The following is a 20,298-nucleotide window of genomic DNA, read 5'->3' as shown; positions in this document are numbered from 1 at the left end:
TTCTTAATTCCTTAATATTCCTACCTTCATTGTATCTATCAAAAAAACCCTCAAATAACTCAGCCTTGACTGTCTCTGATTTGCTTCAGTTCCAATCTGGCAAACCTGTCAAAAAGTCTGGAAAGGCGCATGCAAATTCAAACTCAGTGTTTTTTGTGTGACAGTAAAAGAATTTATTTAAATTAGTATCTGCTTCAGTTACCCAAAAATAGAATTCCCACAGTAGAATAGGAATACAACTGTTTTCCACTGTTTTAACTGTATCAGGAAAAGTTTTATAAAGCACAGAAGACCTGAAAAGGTCCCTTCCTCCTCCTGAGGGAAAGGATGATAGCAGTTTCTAGGATCAGTGGAAAATGAATTACAGGCTACATCTGTAAACCAACAAGTAAGAACAATGGGAAACTCAGTTTCTACCTAAGTAATTTGGAGTCTGAAGGAAAGAGAGAAGCAGAATTAATGAGTTCTTACTTATAAGTCCTTTGAGAACATCTTAGTGATTGACTCATTTTAACCTGCTGTTGCACATGCAACATAAAAAGGAAAGCTGAGCTTCTCTGCTATGCTCAGTGTGTCTCAATGACAACAGCTCAGCTGGGATGAAAAACCCCAAAACCAGCTTGTGCTGGTGTCACAATCTGGACTGAAGATAAACAGTCTTTAACTCAAGGTGTACTCAGTATTTTTTGCAAATATCATTTGAGTACTGCAACAATCACAAACACACACATATCTGTGACTGGAGAAACTCCTTGAAGTTATTTTTAAGCTGATCATTCTCTTCCAGGCTATATGCAAGTGCTGGAGATATGCAACTCCCCTTGAACTGTAAAGCAGAGTGACTGCACAGCAGCTGGAATCAAACAGCCTGTCTTTCCAGAGACCAGACCACACTCTAAATCTCCCAAACACAAGAAGAAATCCTGACAAGTCCTTAAATCTGAATGCTCTGGGCTTTTTAACATCTGTTATTAAACCAGTGTGAAAGCCTCCTTAACATGACTGCAAGCCTCTGTATATGCACACAAATGTATGCAGATCCTGATTTAATAAAAAAGGGGTCTCTTTACACTTTGTCAAAACAATTTTCTTACCCTAAAATCAGGAACTAAAAATCCCTGTTGAATTTAAATTGTTTTACTTAAAACCATGCAAACTGGGCCACCTTGAGGGTCCCCACCCTTTTTTCCAAGCCAGGAGAAGCAGCTGTCAGTCACCCACACTGAGCTTTCAGGAAGGTTCCCCACAGAGGTCTGTGACCAGGGGACAGGTGAGATCAGTGCCAACAGGCATCTCTTGTGATAAGCCATTACATCAACAGTAATTAACAGCACAAGGCAACACAAACATGGGTGGCATTAAACTTCTCAGTTTACATTTAGTACTTGTAAATCAGAAATAGAGCTTCACCAGCCCCATCACATGTAGCTGGAGAATAGATACATCAAAGCTGCTATAACCCAGACGAACTCCCACAGAAAAAGCAACTGTGCCTCTTTCCCAAAAGCAAGTTCACAGAAGGAAGGAAATAAATAAGCAGCTGATAAAACATTCATTCAGGAGAATGAAACAATAAAGATTTCAGGAATGCATTTCATATGACAATTTGACAAAGATTTTATGGACTACTGTATCTGCTCAGAATCCTAAAGGATGAGAAATGAGAAAATGAGAAAACAAAGAGCTTATCAAATAGTTCATAAATATAATATTTGCAGGATGCTTCCTAGTGTATGCTTGTCTTAAAAATGTATCTAGTTTTATGTGCATAGAACTTGACTTCAAGACTGCAATCCTGCAATTGTATTTTGCAGAGGGAAACTGTTCCCAGGGAATGGGGCAACACCCAGCTATCAAATCACCCAGAGACAGAGGAAGCAGGGAAAAGCAGACAGCTCTGTGTACTTGCCTCCTTCCTATTGTGCCAAAACAGCAACAGGGACAAACCAGGTGAGCTGCAGGAGGGCAGCTTCCCTCCCAGCCTGTGATTTCAGATGGGTTCAGCACCTACTTTGTGTTTTACTAAGTAATCTCTTTTTTCTTTTGTAATGAGAGCTGACTAGTATCTTTGCTATCCAGAGGTATTTCTTCCTGCTACACCTAAGCCAACACAGGTAGATTATTCAGATGCAAGTGACTAAATTAATTAATTTTACAGTTAGATGACATGTAGCTTGTGGCCTTCTTCTTAGAACACAAGTATTAAGGGAAAAAAGTGCCTGCTAGTAGCAAGCTTAAAGAAAGTCATCTAGGCAAATCTGCCTGAAATCCTTAACATCACAGTTCAGCTGCCAGTAACTATTAGGAGCCATGTACAAAATGAAAACATACCTCAAGAAAAACTGTAAGCTGAACAGATCTTACTTGGAATGCAAATAGTTTTTTTTACTAACAGAAAGTAACAGACAAAGTAATCTTTAGCCTTAAAACCTCTCAGAGTGAGAGAAGATGAGTATGTGAACATAAGAAACAGCAGAGGAGCCACAACTCACAGCAAAACATTCTAAAAACACTGTTCAGACTACACAAAATAAGAATTTGCTAGAAGATAGCTTAGACTAATAATTAAAGTTGTGAGTGATACAATTTCTAGACAAAGTTTAAAAAAAAAAAAAACAGAAAAACAAAATAAAAAAACAAGCCAATAGCAACAATACCACTCACTGGAATTAACTACAAAGCAAAATCAGGAGTCTTGAATTTCCATGTATTAGCATGGAAGTTGCAATATGCAGTGGCACTAAGCAGCAAAGTAAACAGTTCTTTCCTGTGTCTAATGCTTCATCACCTTAAAGCCATAAGTTACTGAGTAATAATGGGCAAATCAGGGCAAGAAAAGTTTGTTGTGCAAATCTGCATTCAGGTAAAAATGGGGATCAGAGGTAGAACATGTTTGGGCTTTTCATCATAGCTGCCTGAATTTAAGCCTGTCACCTGTAAAATACTGTAACGCTGTCTTTCATTTGACTGCACAACTAAAGGCTTACAAAACCCACTATGACTTTGCAATGAAATTTCTCACAACACTACATAATTGTACAGTTGCTCTCAAAACACTACATAATTGTATACTTGCTCTGTTTTCAAGCATCTAAGAATTTTTTAAAAGTGCCAAAAAAGATCTATTTTCAGTTATGCCAAAACTGTACTTACCTGGACCATTGTTTTGTCAGAGTACATCAACTCAATTGTCCGATGTATTCGGGATATACTTTCTTGTAAATCTGAAAGACAAAGAAGAAAGAACTTTTCTTCCACAAGGCTGTATAACTGCACATGACTACATAATTATCTCATGAAAAACCAAACAGGGGTGCATTTCACACATGGTACATCTATCTACAAGCCAAATGCTACACCTTCTGGGATGAAAGATTTCCCCCATGTGCACAAATCCTTTCCTACAGCAAATGCCCTTCCCAGTGTGGCATTACCTCTTGTGTCATTCTCTACTTCAGTCCTCCAGCGGTGCAAGCAGCCCTCCAGGACAGACAGCTCCTCCTCTGTGATGTGCCTTGGTGCTGGATGCATGGGCAGGTCAGGGGGAATCCGTGATTGTGTGAATGGTTTATGTATTACTGATCTCTGTACAGGAGATGTGCTTGGGACTTCTGATGATGAAGGCCCCTGCTGCTCTATTGTGCTGCATTCATTCAAAACATGAAATATAAAAATTGAATCATCACATAGACAGACTAAATGTTACACCATAAAAATAAGCTTTTCACCTGAAAATGGGCATTTTAAACATAATAATTTCCTCAAGTGCAATCCAGAGCATGTAACTACAATAGCAATATGGAATTAGTTTTTAAATTCTGAAAGCTTTGTGGTACCTTACATATTAGCACAACAACAACACTACTGAACAATTTCAAATCATGTCATACATGTAAATAACTGTGGTTTGAAACATTTACAGCCAAGTGGCAGAGAGAAAAATCACAGTAGTTTGTCTTATGGCCAATGACTATAAAATCCAATAAGCACAAATGCTCAGTTTAATAACTTCCTTCATGTGTCTTATGCCTAGCAGACTTTTTCTAACATCCTACCTACAACTTATGTTAGCTGAACAGCAATAATGAAGGGACCTCTGATATTTATGCCACACAGGAAATGCACTATCAAGACATCTAAATTTGTTCCAAACCACTCTAACACAAACTGCAAAGCAGCCACCTTAGGAGAATTCTGCAAGAGCAGCAGGGTAATAAAAATGTTACTTGTTACAGATTTTTCTCTTCCCATCAACAAGATCACTTCTATATAATTACACTGCATAAGAGGAATCTGAAGATCTTTCTTGCATGCCACTGAATTTTTACTTTGTGTATAGCATCATGATACAGCCTGAGGAACTTGGATTTTTCATGAGTTTAGAAAGGTCTGAGAACTTTATGAGCTGAAAATATCACTCCATATAACATGCTGTGGTGTTTCTACAGATAGACAAAAAAGCCACAATACTTACATTTCTACAGAACAAACTTTCTGTACAGGAGTTTGACCAGTTTATTACTTTTGATAATACATTTCATGCAGGCAATGGTAACTTTTAAAAGTTTGTCTTCTCTTATCAATCATCACAATTTCTGCTGGCATGATACCAGTAAGGCATTGGACATCTTGTTAAAACCTTGTTAGATTAATGTGCTTCACTTCTCTGAATGACAAATTTAACAACCTTGACTGACCCAGAAGACAGAACCCTACTTTTCAAATACAATATACAAAGCTATGTAACAAGCTGTTAAATGTCCACTTATCCAAAATTGCACTCTATTACCAAAGAATTTTTTAGGTTGGAGAAAACTTCTAAGATGAAGTCCAACCATTAACTCAGCACTGCCAAGTCCACAGCTAAACCGTGTCCCTCAGTGCCACATCTACACTTATTTTAAATAGAGGAAGACTCCACCACTGCCCTGGGAAGTCTGTTCCAACATTTGACAGCCCCTTCTGTATCTTTCTTAGTATCCAATCTAATCCTCCTCTAGTGCAACTTAGGCTGTTTCCTTGTGTCCTGTCATTTATTACCTGGGAGAAGAGGCTGGTTCCCACCTTGCTAACCCTCCTATCAGGGAGTTGTAGAGAGTGATCAGCTCTCCTCTGAGCCTCCTTTTCTCCAGGCTGAGTCCCCCCAGCTCCTCCTTATCACAGTGCTCCAGACCATTCCCCAATCCATTGCCCTTCTCTGGACACACTCCAGCACCTCAATGTTTTTCTTGCAGTGAGGAGCCCAAAACTGAGCACAGGATTGAGGTGTGACCTCAGCACAGGAGCACAATCACTGCCCTGGTCCTGCTGCCACACTATTCCTGATCCAGGCCAGGTGCCATTGGCCTCTTGGCCACCTGGGCACTGCTGGCTCACATTCAGTCACTGCTGACCAACATCCCCTCCAATCCTTAACTGTTGGGCACCATCTGCAAACTGACTGAGCATATACTCAATTCCCTACACGGAGTTATTAACTCAAATAAAGAGAAAAACATTATTGGACATTGATTTCTCTGGTACTTTAACTATTCTGCGTTTAAGAAACCAGATTATTTAGATTCCTGACAAATTTGGTAAGATATGCAAACTGCATGGCAGAAAAGGAGCTTAGCTCCTAGGCAAAAAGTAAAAGATAAATTGCACACCAGAAACCTTGATGCTACACAGCACATACACAGTGTCCAATTCAGATTCTTAAACAATACACATGGGAATCAATGACCTCACCAGAATCTTCTGTCTATTTAGAATTGTAGATGAAATTGGGCTGTGCTTAAAAATGGTAATCTCCTTGTGAAGACATTTTTTTAAGTGCATGAGACAAACCCAGGTCATTAACATTTTTATTTATTTAAACCTGCCGTGCTGAAAGAAAAGAGCAGAAACTTTATGCTACCCCCCCTAGAGATGCCTGGTTTTACTGGTCTGGTGCACAAAGCAGCTGAGTGTGCTGGTTAGCTCTGCTGGGAGCAGAGGCAGCCCTTACCTGGGGGGGATCTGTGGTGGCAGAGTGCCACTGGCAGGGGCACTGGCACCCAGGTCATCCACAGGGGACGTGCACACCGGCTTGCTGGAGGCAAACTCCAGGGCATACTGCAGGACATCTACCAAGGGGAATCGTTTAGGACCAGAACCATAGCTTAAATATCTGTTAACCACAAAACGTATTAATGCCATGACTCACAGATACAAAAAAAAAATTAAAAAAGAAAAAACAAATTATATTTTTTTTTCTGATTGACTGCAATTAATAAAAGCAAATCTTTCCTAGCATGTTTCATGAATCAGAATTACAACACTCATACATAGCTTCCAAAGAAAGGTTAAAAGAAAAGATATAGAAAGGAAATCTCAGGTAATACACAAAGTATACAATTGCAAAGAGTTATTCTACGTAGCCCACAATACTATTTGCATTGACACAGTTATCTATAGTACCGTTCTAATCTCTGCTGTAAAACTGTGAGGTACTCTTTGAGTCTCTTGATTTCATCTCGTTTAATTCTTGTTATTTCTCTGTTTTTGTGCATATACCTGTAAAACAAAATTTACAAAGTATTGTCAGCCTCTAGTATCCCAACAGTGAAACTGAGGTGTGTCGCCATCAGCCATGCAGTTCAATACTAATAAAAACTCACACCCTCTAGAAGTACAACATACTCAGCACTAAAACAGAACTGAGAAGAAAATGAGCCTTCCCTTCCACATCTTTCAGAAGATCCATTTTCCCCAGTGTCAAAAGCACTGTTGATACTGAGGATGACAAAAATGTATTAGAAAGCCACTATTAGAGAGATTCTAAATTAAGTAGTTTTAGTGGCAACCACAGAGCAATACTCCTGTTTCATTATTTAGGTTCACAAATAACTTTACTGAAAACCATCCATTTCTGCTCTACAGAGAAACTGCATGCACTCATGCTGAGAACTGACTGCATGTTTGAAGAGTATCTGCAACACCACAAAACATCCAACTTGTCACCCTGTTTCCCAAAGGGACCCATAAATGGTGGGCATGAATTTTCAGAGTATTTTGCCTGTGTACACAAGTACCGAGCAATAAATGAAAGTGGAAGCAGATTTTTGACACAAAGCAGCAGTATGTCTTAAATTGTGATCTATGTGTACTTTCTGAAACAGATGAAACCCATGAAAACTCTAACTTGTGTAAATAGAACATAAATTTACTATGATTCAAGTGAGCATAAGACACATCATGAACTTTACAAACTTACAAGATTTATTTTATATCCACACTAGAATTTTGTTGATAATATTATACCATACCTGTCTAGATACAAAATTGGAGGAAATTCTAATTTGTTGTGTATCTTCTCTGGTCTCCCCAAAGCCTGATTAAACTCAAATCTTGATAGCTCAAACGTTAAGACAGGAGGAAGCTCTGTGAACCAGTGCTGGATGAAGAAACAGAAATTCCCAAAATTAATGCCTTCCAATAGCAGAAATTCAGTAATATATAGTGATACAATACCTGCAGACTGACACAGCTATGACAGAAACTGGTTTTAGAGTGGGTCAGCATAAGTTTTCCAATGCTACCACCCTCTCCCTTCAATGTAAACACAGTCTATTAGTTGCCCATGCCCATAAAAGCTTTGTTATCTGTATTGCAGCAGAGGAGGCAGAAATACTTATTCGACTCACATTTATTTTGCTCATACAGAAGTCAGCTCATGCTTGAGCCTACCTGCCTTGTCAACTCCTCAATGATACTGAAAGGGCTGTTTACACTGTTAGCAAGTGCTCTTCCTGCTATAGTTCTCTCAGACTCAGCTTCCTGATCCTTTCATTCACCTAGCAACATTCAAAGCTTCTAATGATCCCCTCTGAAACAGGATCAGTGAGTGTTTGACATTTCCTGCATACTAACAGCTTAAAGTTTCTACTCATGTCTCTAATCATCTTACAATCTTCTGCTCTCATCATCTTACCCCATTTGTCTTTGACTACTCAGCAGAGGTCTATCGCTAGTCCTCATTTCTTTTTTTACATATGTTGTTTCTCAACTACAACACAAATCCAGCTCCAGTTCCAGCACTGAAGTTCATTTTGTTCCTGTCCATTCTCACACATAACAACCACAGTCTACCCATTTAAATAAGTTTGGGGTGTCTAACCACCACCTGAAGTTTCTCTGATTGCTGCAGACACCACTGATATATTTGTCATCAGTGCCATAGCCCAGATGTGGCATTTGACTCAGGGCTCACTTGAAGTTCTCCTATCCAGCCAAATGTCTTGAATAGCCATTTCACATAATAACTGGCAAACAGCCTTTTCTTCCAGTGCTCATGGCTAAAATTCTCTTGAAGCAGGATTTAAGTTCCTCAGGACAGAGAACGTTTCCTTTTTCTGTTCCTACATTAGCTCACTAGCTGAGACCCTGCTCTGTAACTGAGGCTTTTAAGTATCATGATAAAAATACTTATACTAATAGCAGTAAAGCTAAATACCCCATTACAGTCAATGGTAGGAAAAAGGAAAAAAACCCAGAATGTTACTTTTAGGATCTTTCAACACATTTGAGTACCACGTTATTTTTCTCTTTCAAGCTTTGATATCAATCAGCTCAGAGAAAAGTTACTTGAAGGCTTTGTTCAGTTGAGACAGACCATGTTAAAGCTACAAGAAATTCAGAGTTCTTTAGTACTTCCAAACCTTCCAGTGCACTGTGACATCTTTCTGGCATTTAAACACAGCTACTAAAAGAAGCAATATCACTATAGATTATTTCAGGGGCACATAACCAATTCACTTGGCCCCAGTCATAATGAAGCAATGCTTTTTCTAGAGTAGGACTTGACACATTACTTTTCTTGTTTTTCCACCACTGTAAATCTGTCATGTGTCTATTTCACTTCTATTTCCACATTCTAAGAAGCAAAGCTGACAATTTCACAGAACTCAAAGCTTAACAGTATAGATCTGTACTTCACTATCCTGCTGTTTCCCAGTTTCCCAATATTATAAGTTGAAAAAGCCTCAAAACCAAAACAAAAAAGCCCACAATACCCAAATCTGACATTTCTAGTCAAGCATTTATAACAGAACTGGCATTTTATGCATGAATACACACAGGTTATAACTGCAAGACAACCTTCAGTTCATAAGATGAACAGTTATGCTCTTGTAGTAGGTACAAACAAGGCTTCACCTTGCATGGAGAAACTAAACTTGCGATTGCACCAAGAAATTTATGAGATTTTGTTTTCTTCAAATTACATTTCAGGAAATACGCTCATTGTGGAAGAGATGCCATAAAACATTTGTTGTAAAACACAAATTGGTACCAGAACTTCAGATTGGAGGATGATTTCAGTGTGTGTCACTAGGCTTCACAATTAAACCCCATGTGTACTTTGACATTACAGGAAGCAAAATTGCATTACTGCAAAAGATTGACATCAAGGAAGAAATTACATCTGAACTTTTTACATAAGTAGGAAAAAACCTCCTAAGATTTCACATCTTTAAAATAACTGTGATGAAACATGAACAACTGTGTAAAGAGAAAGCAGCTCAGCCTTTACAGGCAATGGGGATTCCCATCTATACAGCAGGTGCCATGAACCATAAAACCCAGACATGAAACCCAAAGAAAAATAAAGGGCACTACAATAACATCCCAAGAGAAGTCCACAGGAGCACTTAACTCACCTCCTGACCAGACTTTGCAGAGTTTTCTGAATGGAGAGATTCAATTTCCCCTTCAATCATTGCAGCTTCTAGGCACTCATGCAGATCTTTAAAGCCATTAACCTGTAGTGGATACTGGCCAAACATTTCTGTGTTTTCAAATTTTTTACCTTCACATGAAAAATTAAACAGTTAATGTTTTAGAACAAAAATTTACCTCGAAAAAAACTCCATCTATCCTAGGTCAATTGATCTAGTCTACTAAACAATACCCACATTTTCTTGTTGAATTTAATTATATGCCAAAACACAATTTATTCAAAAATGTTGCTCCAGCAATATTGAAAATTACTGTATTTCCCTCTTCAGCCCATTTTTATATATTTTTAGCATCTTTTGGTAATAAGAAAACTGAAAATTACTTGGAACCACAGACATATGGCAAGTTTTACACATATAAATCAAAGTCCTCCCCTGCAAATAGGAGCTTCATAATACAAATGTATATTGTATCAGCAAAGCCAGTGGAATTGCTGGTATGAAAGAGCCCTTTGTATAAGTACATTTTGCAAAACTAAGCCACAAAAGAGAACATTCATTTCTGTCCTGAAAACAAGATTATATTTTGGTAACATTGTATTAAGATGTAAGTGCAAAAATGAGGACAAATATGGGGGACAAGTGATTTCAACCTAGAAATTCAATTTATTTCAGCCGAAAGTCAGTAACAAGTCTTGCATCCCCTAGTTTCTTTTCATTTGTTTGATTTTTACATATCTCCTCTGTTAAAATGAGAATGTTAGGGATGAAAGTAGCTAAATATAAAGAAAAAAGAATGCTACTAGCAAGAAATCTGCAGAATGGTTCTGAAATCTGACAACTCATTAGAAATATGTTCAAGGTCACAGAATAACCTGGAAGCCACTTAAAAGACTACACCTGCTTCATTCAAATAAAAAAGTCATTCATTGGGATGAGAGGCAGAATCACCAACATTAAAATGACTCAAAAATACTTTCATGGCCTATTGGAAATAAAGAACAGTACAATTCTGCAGATCTACTAATCACATACAAATAAGGTAAAGGGAAGCTTGTTGTACAGTGTCTTCCTCCTTAGCACTCTCTCCAACACTGCCCTTGAGCAGGTTTCCACTGACTTGTTTCCCAACAAGCTGTACTTGTGGGAGGGTGAGTTTTCCATGTGAGAAATTGTGCATAAGGAAATGCTGTAACTCAAGCTTTAAATTGCATTAAATGAATCAGAGGGAGCATGAGAGAACAGCTCAGTGAAATACCGTATCTTGCCTTCTGGTAAGTGGTAACAGTGCCCCAATAATTTTTTCCAAGCATCTTCCCTCAGCATCTCACCCCAAGTTCTGCTGCACTGAGAACATACACTCAGCTCCTGAAGGTTATGAAAACATGGATGCAGCTCACTGCATTTCTCCTCAGTCTCATACCTCACCAACCATTTGTCACAGACAAATTTATATATGTGTGTTCTCCATACCTGCTTCTGCAGAAGCAGCTAAAATCCTAAAAATGCATCAGTTACCTGTGTGCTTGGACAAGCACAGATCAGACATGACCAGAGAAGTGCAAGTAAATTCTGATGCATACCTTCAAGTACACCTACTGCTAGAAATCTTCCATAAAACAGCTCCACCATTGGGTTCTTTGGTTTCTCTCCATCCCTAAAAGAATAGGAGCTGTATTAGTGCAAAAAAAAAAAAGTCAAAGCTACAACCTTTGATTTATAAAACTATTAATTCTTCTCAAATTCAGAGTTCAGAATGAATGAATTCAGAAGTTTAAAAACTTCTGAATTCATTATAGAAATTATGCCTATTTTACTGTTAATTTATTTTTGTACTTCCCTCTAATGACAACAACAATGATTCAGATATTTGCAGGGAAAAATATATTCTGAAAATTAGTCTTCAGAAGCGTTTAAGACAATCTATGCAAATCAGATTAAGTAATAATACAGTTTAAACGTACAAAACACTTGTAAAAACTGTTTCTTGAAACATTATAGAAAAAATCATGTGTTCAAAAGTTTCCAGATGCTCACTAATACAAACAGTGTGTATTTTCTTCTAAGATGAGAAAGAGGAGTGAGGTTTTGAAGTACTTTTAACTACAGGATCAAAAAGCAAAATTGTATTAAAATAAAAAAAGCCTAATTGACTATCTACAGAACACCTCTATTTTACTCTTTATATACTCTGGACTTCATGGAGCTAGATTTCTAACATGGAATAAGAGGGTGAAAAAAGACAACTTGTGGAAAAAACCCAAAAGTACTGATATGCATGGAAAAAAATCACACTTGAACTAAAACAAGCTACAGAGTCAAAATTTTTTCAGCCATACAGAGAATTGCATTTTTGGTCATTTGCTTTGCTTTTCTCTCATCTACAATGTTCAACATGAAGAGCTAGGAAAAAAATTCTTACCTCTCTTCTTCAGCTTTAATTTGGAAGGCATCTTCTAGCCAATCTAATAATTTGTGTGTAAATTCACTAACATCTTGCTGTTAAAAAACAAAGTGATCAGTACACATTTGCAGCAGAACACAACAAAGTGTCACCTTACAAGACCAGTTTAGCAGAATTCCCTTCCCCCTCCACCAGTGTTCCAGAATCACACAATGTCTAAGACCATGCCATGATTGGTTTTTTTATGAGTGGCTCTGGTGTTCCTCAGCAGTGACAGTGTCCTGTGATCCTTGTTACTTGGGCTCAGCTTTCACATCACGCTAGTCCAAAGGCATCTCTTGAATCCCATTGTTCAAACCCTTTGGTATCTAGCAAGTGGTGACTAATATTACTTTCATCAAGCAACAAATTCAGTGTGCTATTGTAATTAAACAACTCAGTCACATAACCTCATGTTATGAAAAAAAAGTATCTGAAGAAATAGAATATTTCTCCAAAAAAAAGCAGAATATGCACATTAAGATCTGGGTAATAATCCTGAATATTTAGATCCTCCAAACCAGTATCTAAACAAGCAGGATAATGGCATTGTACATTAACAGTACAGCCCTGGATGTACTGTTAGATCAGAATAGTATTTCTCCTTCAAAACCCCCAGACTTAGAAGCTAAAATAAATCCTAAAAGCAAGAATGTTGAACTATTAGTCCATTTCTAAAATAATAGGAAGAAAGTGTATTGAATAAAATAGTCCTGTTGTCTGGAATTATATTTTTTTACATATTTCTAACAAACATAACCAGAAACCACAAAAGTTCAAAGACTGTGATAATTACAAGTTGCTTTTCTGTGGACATTTTGAAATTCTGTTGTCTGTGGTAAGTATTTCCTATTCCAATATGACTATATAGAAACATGCATAAAATTGATTGAAAATACATGGAATTTACCTGTTGGGAATCATTTGATTTAAAAGCATCTTTAAGGATTTCAACTGCTCTTGATGGATCAACATATTTTCTCTTTGAACCAACTAGAAGTGCAAACAGGTACCTCAATTCACGCATGAAAGGCAGATTCCTATGTTCCTGTATGTGAAGAATAAAAATATTTAACAAAGGGGTAACAGAAATCTACTGAACAGAAATGTTATCCAATAACCTGAGTAATGTCATAATAATATATAAGGTTACTTGTACCAAGGTAATGCTGCATGCCTTTTACTTGTCAATATTACAAAATAATGCAGTTTTCTGGGAAGAAAATTCCATTTCAGAAACTTAAGTTTCCCTGAAATAATATCTAGATGATACTCTTTGTCTTTAACAGGGCCTGCATTGACAACTGGACAAGCAGAGCTGCATTTAGGACAAAAACATTTCTCATAAAGTAACACCCCACAAGAATGCATTATTTTACTGAAATTAGTTTTCCTCTGTACCTCTAGAAGAATTTCTTGTGAGCCTACACACTACTCAGCACCTTTTTTAAGCTCATTTTTTCCTGAAGACTAAACCTCTAAGGTCTAAATTAACCTCTGTTATTTCTCTTGACACTAATAAAATAGCCTTCTCTCCTTCCTACCAACTTTGAAGTACAGTTCATGTGACTATGGCATTCTTTTCTGGTTTTCAGAAAAGAAGAAATATTTTCTGCCTGCATGATGAAAAACAAATAAACTGAAACACAAATACCATAGATTAAATCACAGGTTACCAGTGCTGCAGAGATTGGATATCTACTTCTGAGTGGATAGCTGGCAAATACTTGTGAAATTAAACCCCATGTAATATCCACTTGTATTTAGAACAAAGTATCATTCAAAGGCACCACAGATGTCTGATACTGGTCAAACTGGAATTACTTGATGACAAATTGTGACTTTCACATGCTCATCACACAGCAGACTTGTTTAGTCACTCCTGTGTCAATCCAGGAGGCATAAAGCTTTTCATATGTAAAATATGGTTTACTTCAGATTGCAAAAGTGCACAGTGAATTCCATGTGTTCCACATAACACCTAGGAAATACTTCTAGCCATGTAAATTTGAATTTAACTTGCTCTTCCAGTCCACCTAGCAAAATACCTGCCAGTTATAAACACTGCTCTAAACACTGCTCACAGAAAAGGTTGCACTTCAAGTGCCACTCTAATTCAGCATCAAATCATCCTAATTAAAAAACAAAACCTGTCTCCCATTAGATACTTAAAGCATAATGTAACAACAAAAGAAGGAAGCAAACTGCAAAAGTTGTATTTTTCTTGCTGTTTTCTGAAAGTGTTCTATTAAAACAAATGGAATTTCAATTTTTAGATACATTTTATAAAGATGCTTCAATATCAGTGATAGTTCATATGCATAAAATAAATTATTAACCACAGAATACTATTTTTATTCAATCTGAAGTAGATAGGCATTATTATAAAGTACATAGTACATTACTGCATTACCCAAATTTACACAACAACTTTGGCTGAGTTTTAGCCAAAGTTAGCTTGAAGAGCTGCCTACCAATGTAAGAAAGATTACTCAGGACAAATATCTACAAAGACTACTAAAGTTCTCTAAAACTAAGGAAATCCTTGCTGCTTTTGAAAAAGCTCAATTTAATGCAATAGACATGACCCTTGACCAGAACTAACCCTAAAATCTTCAAAATAAGGTAGGCCAATACCTAAGATAAGGTATTGAGCTCCACAAAAGGACTTGCACATCAAAACAAAGAACTGATAAAGTGAACACAGCACAGCATAGAGCTCCCATCTCTAAAGCATCCTGTACATGCACCAACACAAAAAAAAAAGATGAAATAAGGTTTTAACTAAGCACTGCATGAAAATTTCATAATCTAAAACATTCCCCATTTTATCAGCTATCCTGCCTGCATAAATAATTTCTTAATACATGTCAGAATAATTTATTGTTATGTCTTTTAAAGTTGTCTACATATTTAATACATAGCAAACATCCACTATGGCAAATCAGTTTGCCAGGAGAGTGAGATAAAGATAATATTACAATAATATCAGACCAGGTGGAAGGATGTGCTGACCTGGAGTGCAGTAACCCCTTTCCTCTGATAATAAAATGTTTCCTGAAGATATTACTGAAGCCAAATATTTAGCTGGTCTCAGTGTGTACAGGAAAAATATCTGTTCATGTGACAGCAAGAGCCAAGAGAATTGGGACAGCAAAGAAGCTGCAGTAACTACAGAGAACAGCATTTGTTCTATAGAAAGAAACCAAGGAAGAAAAATTATTTTCAAACGAAAAAGAGCAACATCAAATCAAAGATTTTAAGTGTATGCTCAAATCCAGAAAATCAAAGCCCAGTTAGCTGAGATAAATAGGATGGGGCTGTTGTTTGTTTGGGGGTTTTTTGAAATAAAAATTTATACCAATGGCTTCTGGATTAAAAAGTTTAATGCCAAATTATTCATAGCATTTGGATTCAATATATTGATGGGAAAAAAAACAAATATCCTGCTCTGTCATATTCCCTGAAGTACAACCACATGCTTTAATTCTAAATCAAGAGATTGTCATGACCCCAGCATTAAATTGTAATTCCCAGCAACTGGAAGAACAACAGGATGTAAACCCAAGTATTCGAAATCTGGGATTATTAAAACATATCCTTTATTAGCAAGGAAATTTGATCCTGGAGAATGTCAGTCACATATGGTAGTTAATACTGAAATAAAAACAAAAACAAAACCAAAACTGAGGCAAAATAGTTTTAAAATAAGTAAGCAGTCGGAAGTAAATTCCAGGGCTTTATTTTTTTTTTTTTTTTACTGTCAACTGGTAACTTATATTACAATTCTGAATCAATTTCCCTCTAATTGCCTTCTCTTACAAAGAAATAAAGGCACCCATATTTGGGGGCATGCATGCTTATGTCTTCCATCCATCAAAATTCCAACTAGTGCAGCAATCCCTTATCCTAAATTCTCCTCAATCCTTTTTCAGCTGTAGATAAAACAGATGAGTACACCAAGTAATAATGTTACTTCCTTCTGGAAGGTAAGTTAACAAAGGAAAGGATACAAACGACTGCCAGAGATTCTTTCTAGCAAGGTTTCTGCCCAAATCCATGCACTGCCTGGTGTCACACCATTTCTCACCAACTTATTGCCTGTCATGGTCAGAATTTCTAAAATAAAGCACTTTGGCACAGCTAAAGGCATTTGGCTGCAAGTGTCAATGCTTGGGCAAGATGTTTATGATGCCAACAGCTTGTTATCAGCTATTTCATACCAATTTTTAGATGCCAATTGCTTTTTCCATGCTGAAAAATGAACATAGAATTTCTGAGTACTGAAGAATATTACTAAAACAAATTACATGATGAAAGATTAAATACTGAGCAGAAGGTCAATCTAAAAATCAAAATAAAAAATTTAGTGCAACCATTTGTAAAGCATGACTTATCATTCTCATTAAAATACACTACCCCATCCCCACCTTGTGTTGGGAACACTACCCATGTTTTCTTTTCACACCATCTCATGATCTAATGCAAATATGCTTTCCAACCAAAAAAGTGACCTCTTGCACTTTGAATGTGGTGAGGAAAGAAGGGGGTAGGGCAGGAGAGAAATTATCCAGGCCTGACTGAACATTCAACTTCCCTTTTATGGAACATACCCAGAGGTTTAGAAAATGGGCACTGGCTTCTCTTTGTTTTCTTTTGCTTCTCTAATTACAGTTCTTACTTTTGATAGTGAACATTCCAGAGAATCCTGAAGGGACAAACAACTAAGAACAGGCTGACAACACACTTGCTTCTTTAAATCTGACAGAAAGGGGCAACAGGCAATACTCTAATTTACTGTGAGGGTGGTGTGACCCTGGCACAGGTTGTCCAGAAGAGCTGTGAATGCCCCATCCCTGGGAATGTTCAAGGCCAGCTTGGATGGAGTTCTGAGCAACCTAAACTAGTGGAAGGTGCACCTGTCCATGGCACAGGGGTTGGAAGTAGTTAATCTTTAAGGATCTTTTCAACCTAAATAATTCTAATTTCTGGATATGCAAAAATTCATTGCTCTATAAGTCCCTGCTAAAAATCAGGCAACAAAGCATCTTCATAAAGCCACTTCCTTTTCCATTTCTTCCTTCCCATTTCATAGCATAGAAACCACAGGGCCCCCACTGCATCTGTCCTCAAAGCAGGCCCATGAAGGAAGAAAAACTGATTTGTCTTGTCCCCCACTCCATGACCATTCCTCTTTGCCAGTCTGAAGCCACAAGAAACCTAAGCCAAGACCTTCCCCTTCCCAATCCTATATGAGTACCAGGATAAGCATGAGAAAATTTATACTTATAATCACCTCCTGAAAAAGCCAGAAGAGACAAGCTAATGAATGAAAGCTCAATGTCAGATCATGAGTGGGAGGGAACTGGAATAAAGTACATTTGCTAAGACAAACTACACTCACATGAGAAATGCTCTGCACCCTGCCCCATACTGTGCTTCCAGGCTGATGCCATTTGTGAAAGATCCACAACAGGAATCTCAGAGAACTGTTAACTGGCACCTCTAAAACCCACACTGATATGAGCTAAAGAACAGTGCAAAATTCAAGTACAAGACAGAAATGCCCTCCTCAGCCATGAGAGGAAATCAGCTTCTCCTTTTACCTTTTGGTTTCGGGGTAAATCTTGAGCATTTGCAGGAGGATTGAAATTCAAAACTAGTCTTCGAAACTCCAGTAGGTTAAATAATGACTGAAAAGAAAAAAATTAAGAAAACCTTTAAGCACTTCTACAAACAATACAAAACTCTTCCAAATAAGCCTTAGCAAAACAAATGAAGTGTCAAACATTTGCAGTGTTAAGTTTTGTTTCAGAAGGCAGAGTATTGCTAAACATATTTTCACCAGAAGACAATTACTTTTGCCAAGAAAACAGCGTAATAAAAAAATAACTCTGCATTTAATCACATAAAAGGAACAATAATTTTACATAATAGGCAAATTACATTTTACAACAAGAATTTTATGAATTGTATAACTGTCAGTTTCCAAAATGACATGAAACACAGTTTAGCCACCTAAAATTTATCTTGTAGGCCCTCTATCATCTACTCCTCAGTGCACAGAGACTACATCTCTCCATGTGCAACCCATTTCCACTTGCATTAGCTGAACATTTTGCATTCTGTCCTCTCTTCCCATTCCTACAAGATCTGAAGGATGCACATTAGAGTAAGGAAATTGGGTTATACAACTTTGCAGGTACGGGTCTGATAACATTCCCATTTTATGGAAACATGAATAGACAGGTGTCTGCAGGCACATCCACAAAGAACTCAACAGAGCCTGGAGCCAAGAGAGTACAAGAGCAAGATGACTCTGGGCTGCAAGTGCTGCCATGGAGTTGAGAACTGAAGGTCTCAGAACTTGTGGAACTGCATCACTGCTTTTCTGTACAGACAAAAAGCATCTTAACTAAAAATCACTATGTTACAGAAGAGCATTCTGATGAAGACAGAGCAGGGGGAAAGGTCTGAAGTACCTTAAACACGCTCATCAGAGAAGCACAGGAAAGATGTGCCTTCCTATTTGTATTTTATTTGGTTTACAATCTATAATTAACTCTCCTCCCACTCCATCACATATCTTAGCTATTTGTTTTGGAAAGGCAGAGTTTGCCTACCCCAGCAATAGACTTTGATCCCAGAAGTCATCCTACCCATGCAAAGACTTAAGTCACAGATCACATCAGTTTAATAGGTTTTCAACACCACAGTGCCAAATAAGTGAAACACAAATTGTGAAGAGGCTCTGCACTTATTGCAGTAATTTAGAACATATTGGTAGTAAAATAAAAAGGTTGTAATATACTGCCATGTTTCTGATTCTCCTTGTGAAAGAGCCCATACAGAGTCCAACCTTTTCCCACACCCCACAGTATACAGCATCCCCAACAAAACAAAGGCTTCCATTGTCACATTTCTTTTTAGATTTAAAAAGTATCCAAAACATCAGCCAGAAAAAGATCTCTCTGACTTTGCTGAATCAAGGTAGACAACTGAGACAAACTTTTTTCCTATTTTGCTGTTCAAAATACATGTTCCCCTTTTATCCATCCTTGCAGAGAAGGTAGATTAAAACAGAGTCCTTTGTTTACTTACTCAAAGCATAAAAAATGTTAATATTTAATTCAAGTGTCAGTCTAGAAGCTGATACTAATTGAAGTTATGTCTCATGATGTAACAGCATTCCACTGGTGGGCTCTTCAGCAAGCAAAACACAGCAATGTTTTATGTACAAAATAAACCAGCTGCTGAAATATAATGTCCAAAGGCTGAATTCTCTCCATAACTAATCCAAGTGCCATCCAAATGCCAAGCAGCTGAGTAGGCCAATTTCATAATACAAACACACAAATTATGTACAGAAAACTGTACTCAAGTTTAGCATTTTTGCCTGGCATTCAATCCAACAAGTTTTTCACAAAATATCAGTTTCTTAAATTCAGAAGTCTACTGAACATAATTCCATGCTTTCTGACTGACCTGAACAAACCCATCAGTGCAATCCCCTGAGAGTAATTAAGAGGATTGTCCAATTTGCTCTTTTCTTCTTCCACCTTGTACTATTTAAAATTTCTTATGCAAGATGTTTAGTTGTTAAACTTCTTGCCAGAAAAGCTTACTCTGTGCATGGCTGTTTTGAGATACAGCAGAACCCTCACAGTTTATGTGCTGCCAGCACCACTAATGCACACAGGACAGAGTCATGCTGTAGCTCTCCTATAGTGAGCTAAATCAACTTAAGGAAACTTCTACCTTCGTTTTAAAAAGATCATTTCCCAGTGTAAGTGTAAACAAGTGCCGGAAACCAACTGTTTTAGTGCCTGAAGTATCTCAGTGGGGAACCTGCAGTTCTTCCTGAGGTAAGGAGATAAAAAGGAGCTCACCTAAGCCCAGCAGAGACCTTCCAAGGCCAACCACCCCAGAGCCCAAAAAGAGGCAAAGCAAAACACTTTTCAATTTGCTGAGCCAACTTTGTCCAGGCTCCTTGCACCTAGAGTAAGTGGCCCACGAGGCAGAAGCTGCTCTTCTGCAGCCACCAAGAGACAAAGCAGAGACTGTCCCTGGCCCAAGTGCCTCACGCTGGCCCTAGCCTAAAGCTCCAAACAGATTTCCTTTCCAAACACACTGCATGGAGCAGCTCCTCACCTCTTA

At 37.6% G+C, this 20,298-nt stretch overlaps 1 protein-coding gene across 2 annotated transcripts in view; it reads right to left on the bottom strand.

Moving 5' to 3' along the window:
• The window catches only part of USP25 (ubiquitin specific peptidase 25), an 88,616-nt gene that overhangs the window by 21,485 nt on the left and 46,833 nt on the right, over nt 1-20,298 (bottom strand). For both annotated transcript variants that reach the window (XM_058045337.1, XM_058045336.1), the window contains exons 6-15: nt 17,748-17,834; nt 13,052-13,189; nt 12,121-12,197; nt 11,282-11,355; nt 9,681-9,829; nt 7,290-7,417; nt 6,442-6,537; nt 5,990-6,151; nt 3,435-3,643; nt 3,154-3,224 (exon numbers count right to left, since the gene is read on the bottom strand). In XM_058045337.1, coding sequence (XP_057901320.1) covers nt 3,154-3,224; nt 3,435-3,643; nt 5,990-6,151; nt 6,442-6,537; nt 7,290-7,417; nt 9,681-9,829; nt 11,282-11,355; nt 12,121-12,197; nt 13,052-13,189; nt 17,748-17,834 — 1,191 coding nt within the window. The remainder of the gene's footprint in view (nt 1-3,153; nt 3,225-3,434; nt 3,644-5,989; nt 6,152-6,441; nt 6,538-7,289; nt 7,418-9,680; nt 9,830-11,281; nt 11,356-12,120; nt 12,198-13,051; nt 13,190-17,747; nt 17,835-20,298) is intronic.

Source organism: Melospiza georgiana, chromosome 2 (genome assembly GCF_028018845.1).
Source record: "Melospiza georgiana isolate bMelGeo1 chromosome 2, bMelGeo1.pri, whole genome shotgun sequence".
Lineage (NCBI taxonomy): Eukaryota > Metazoa > Chordata > Aves > Passeriformes > Passerellidae > Melospiza > Melospiza georgiana.
The sequence above is the reverse complement of the archived record's forward strand: the minus strand, read 5'-3'. Positions and strand labels throughout refer to the sequence as shown.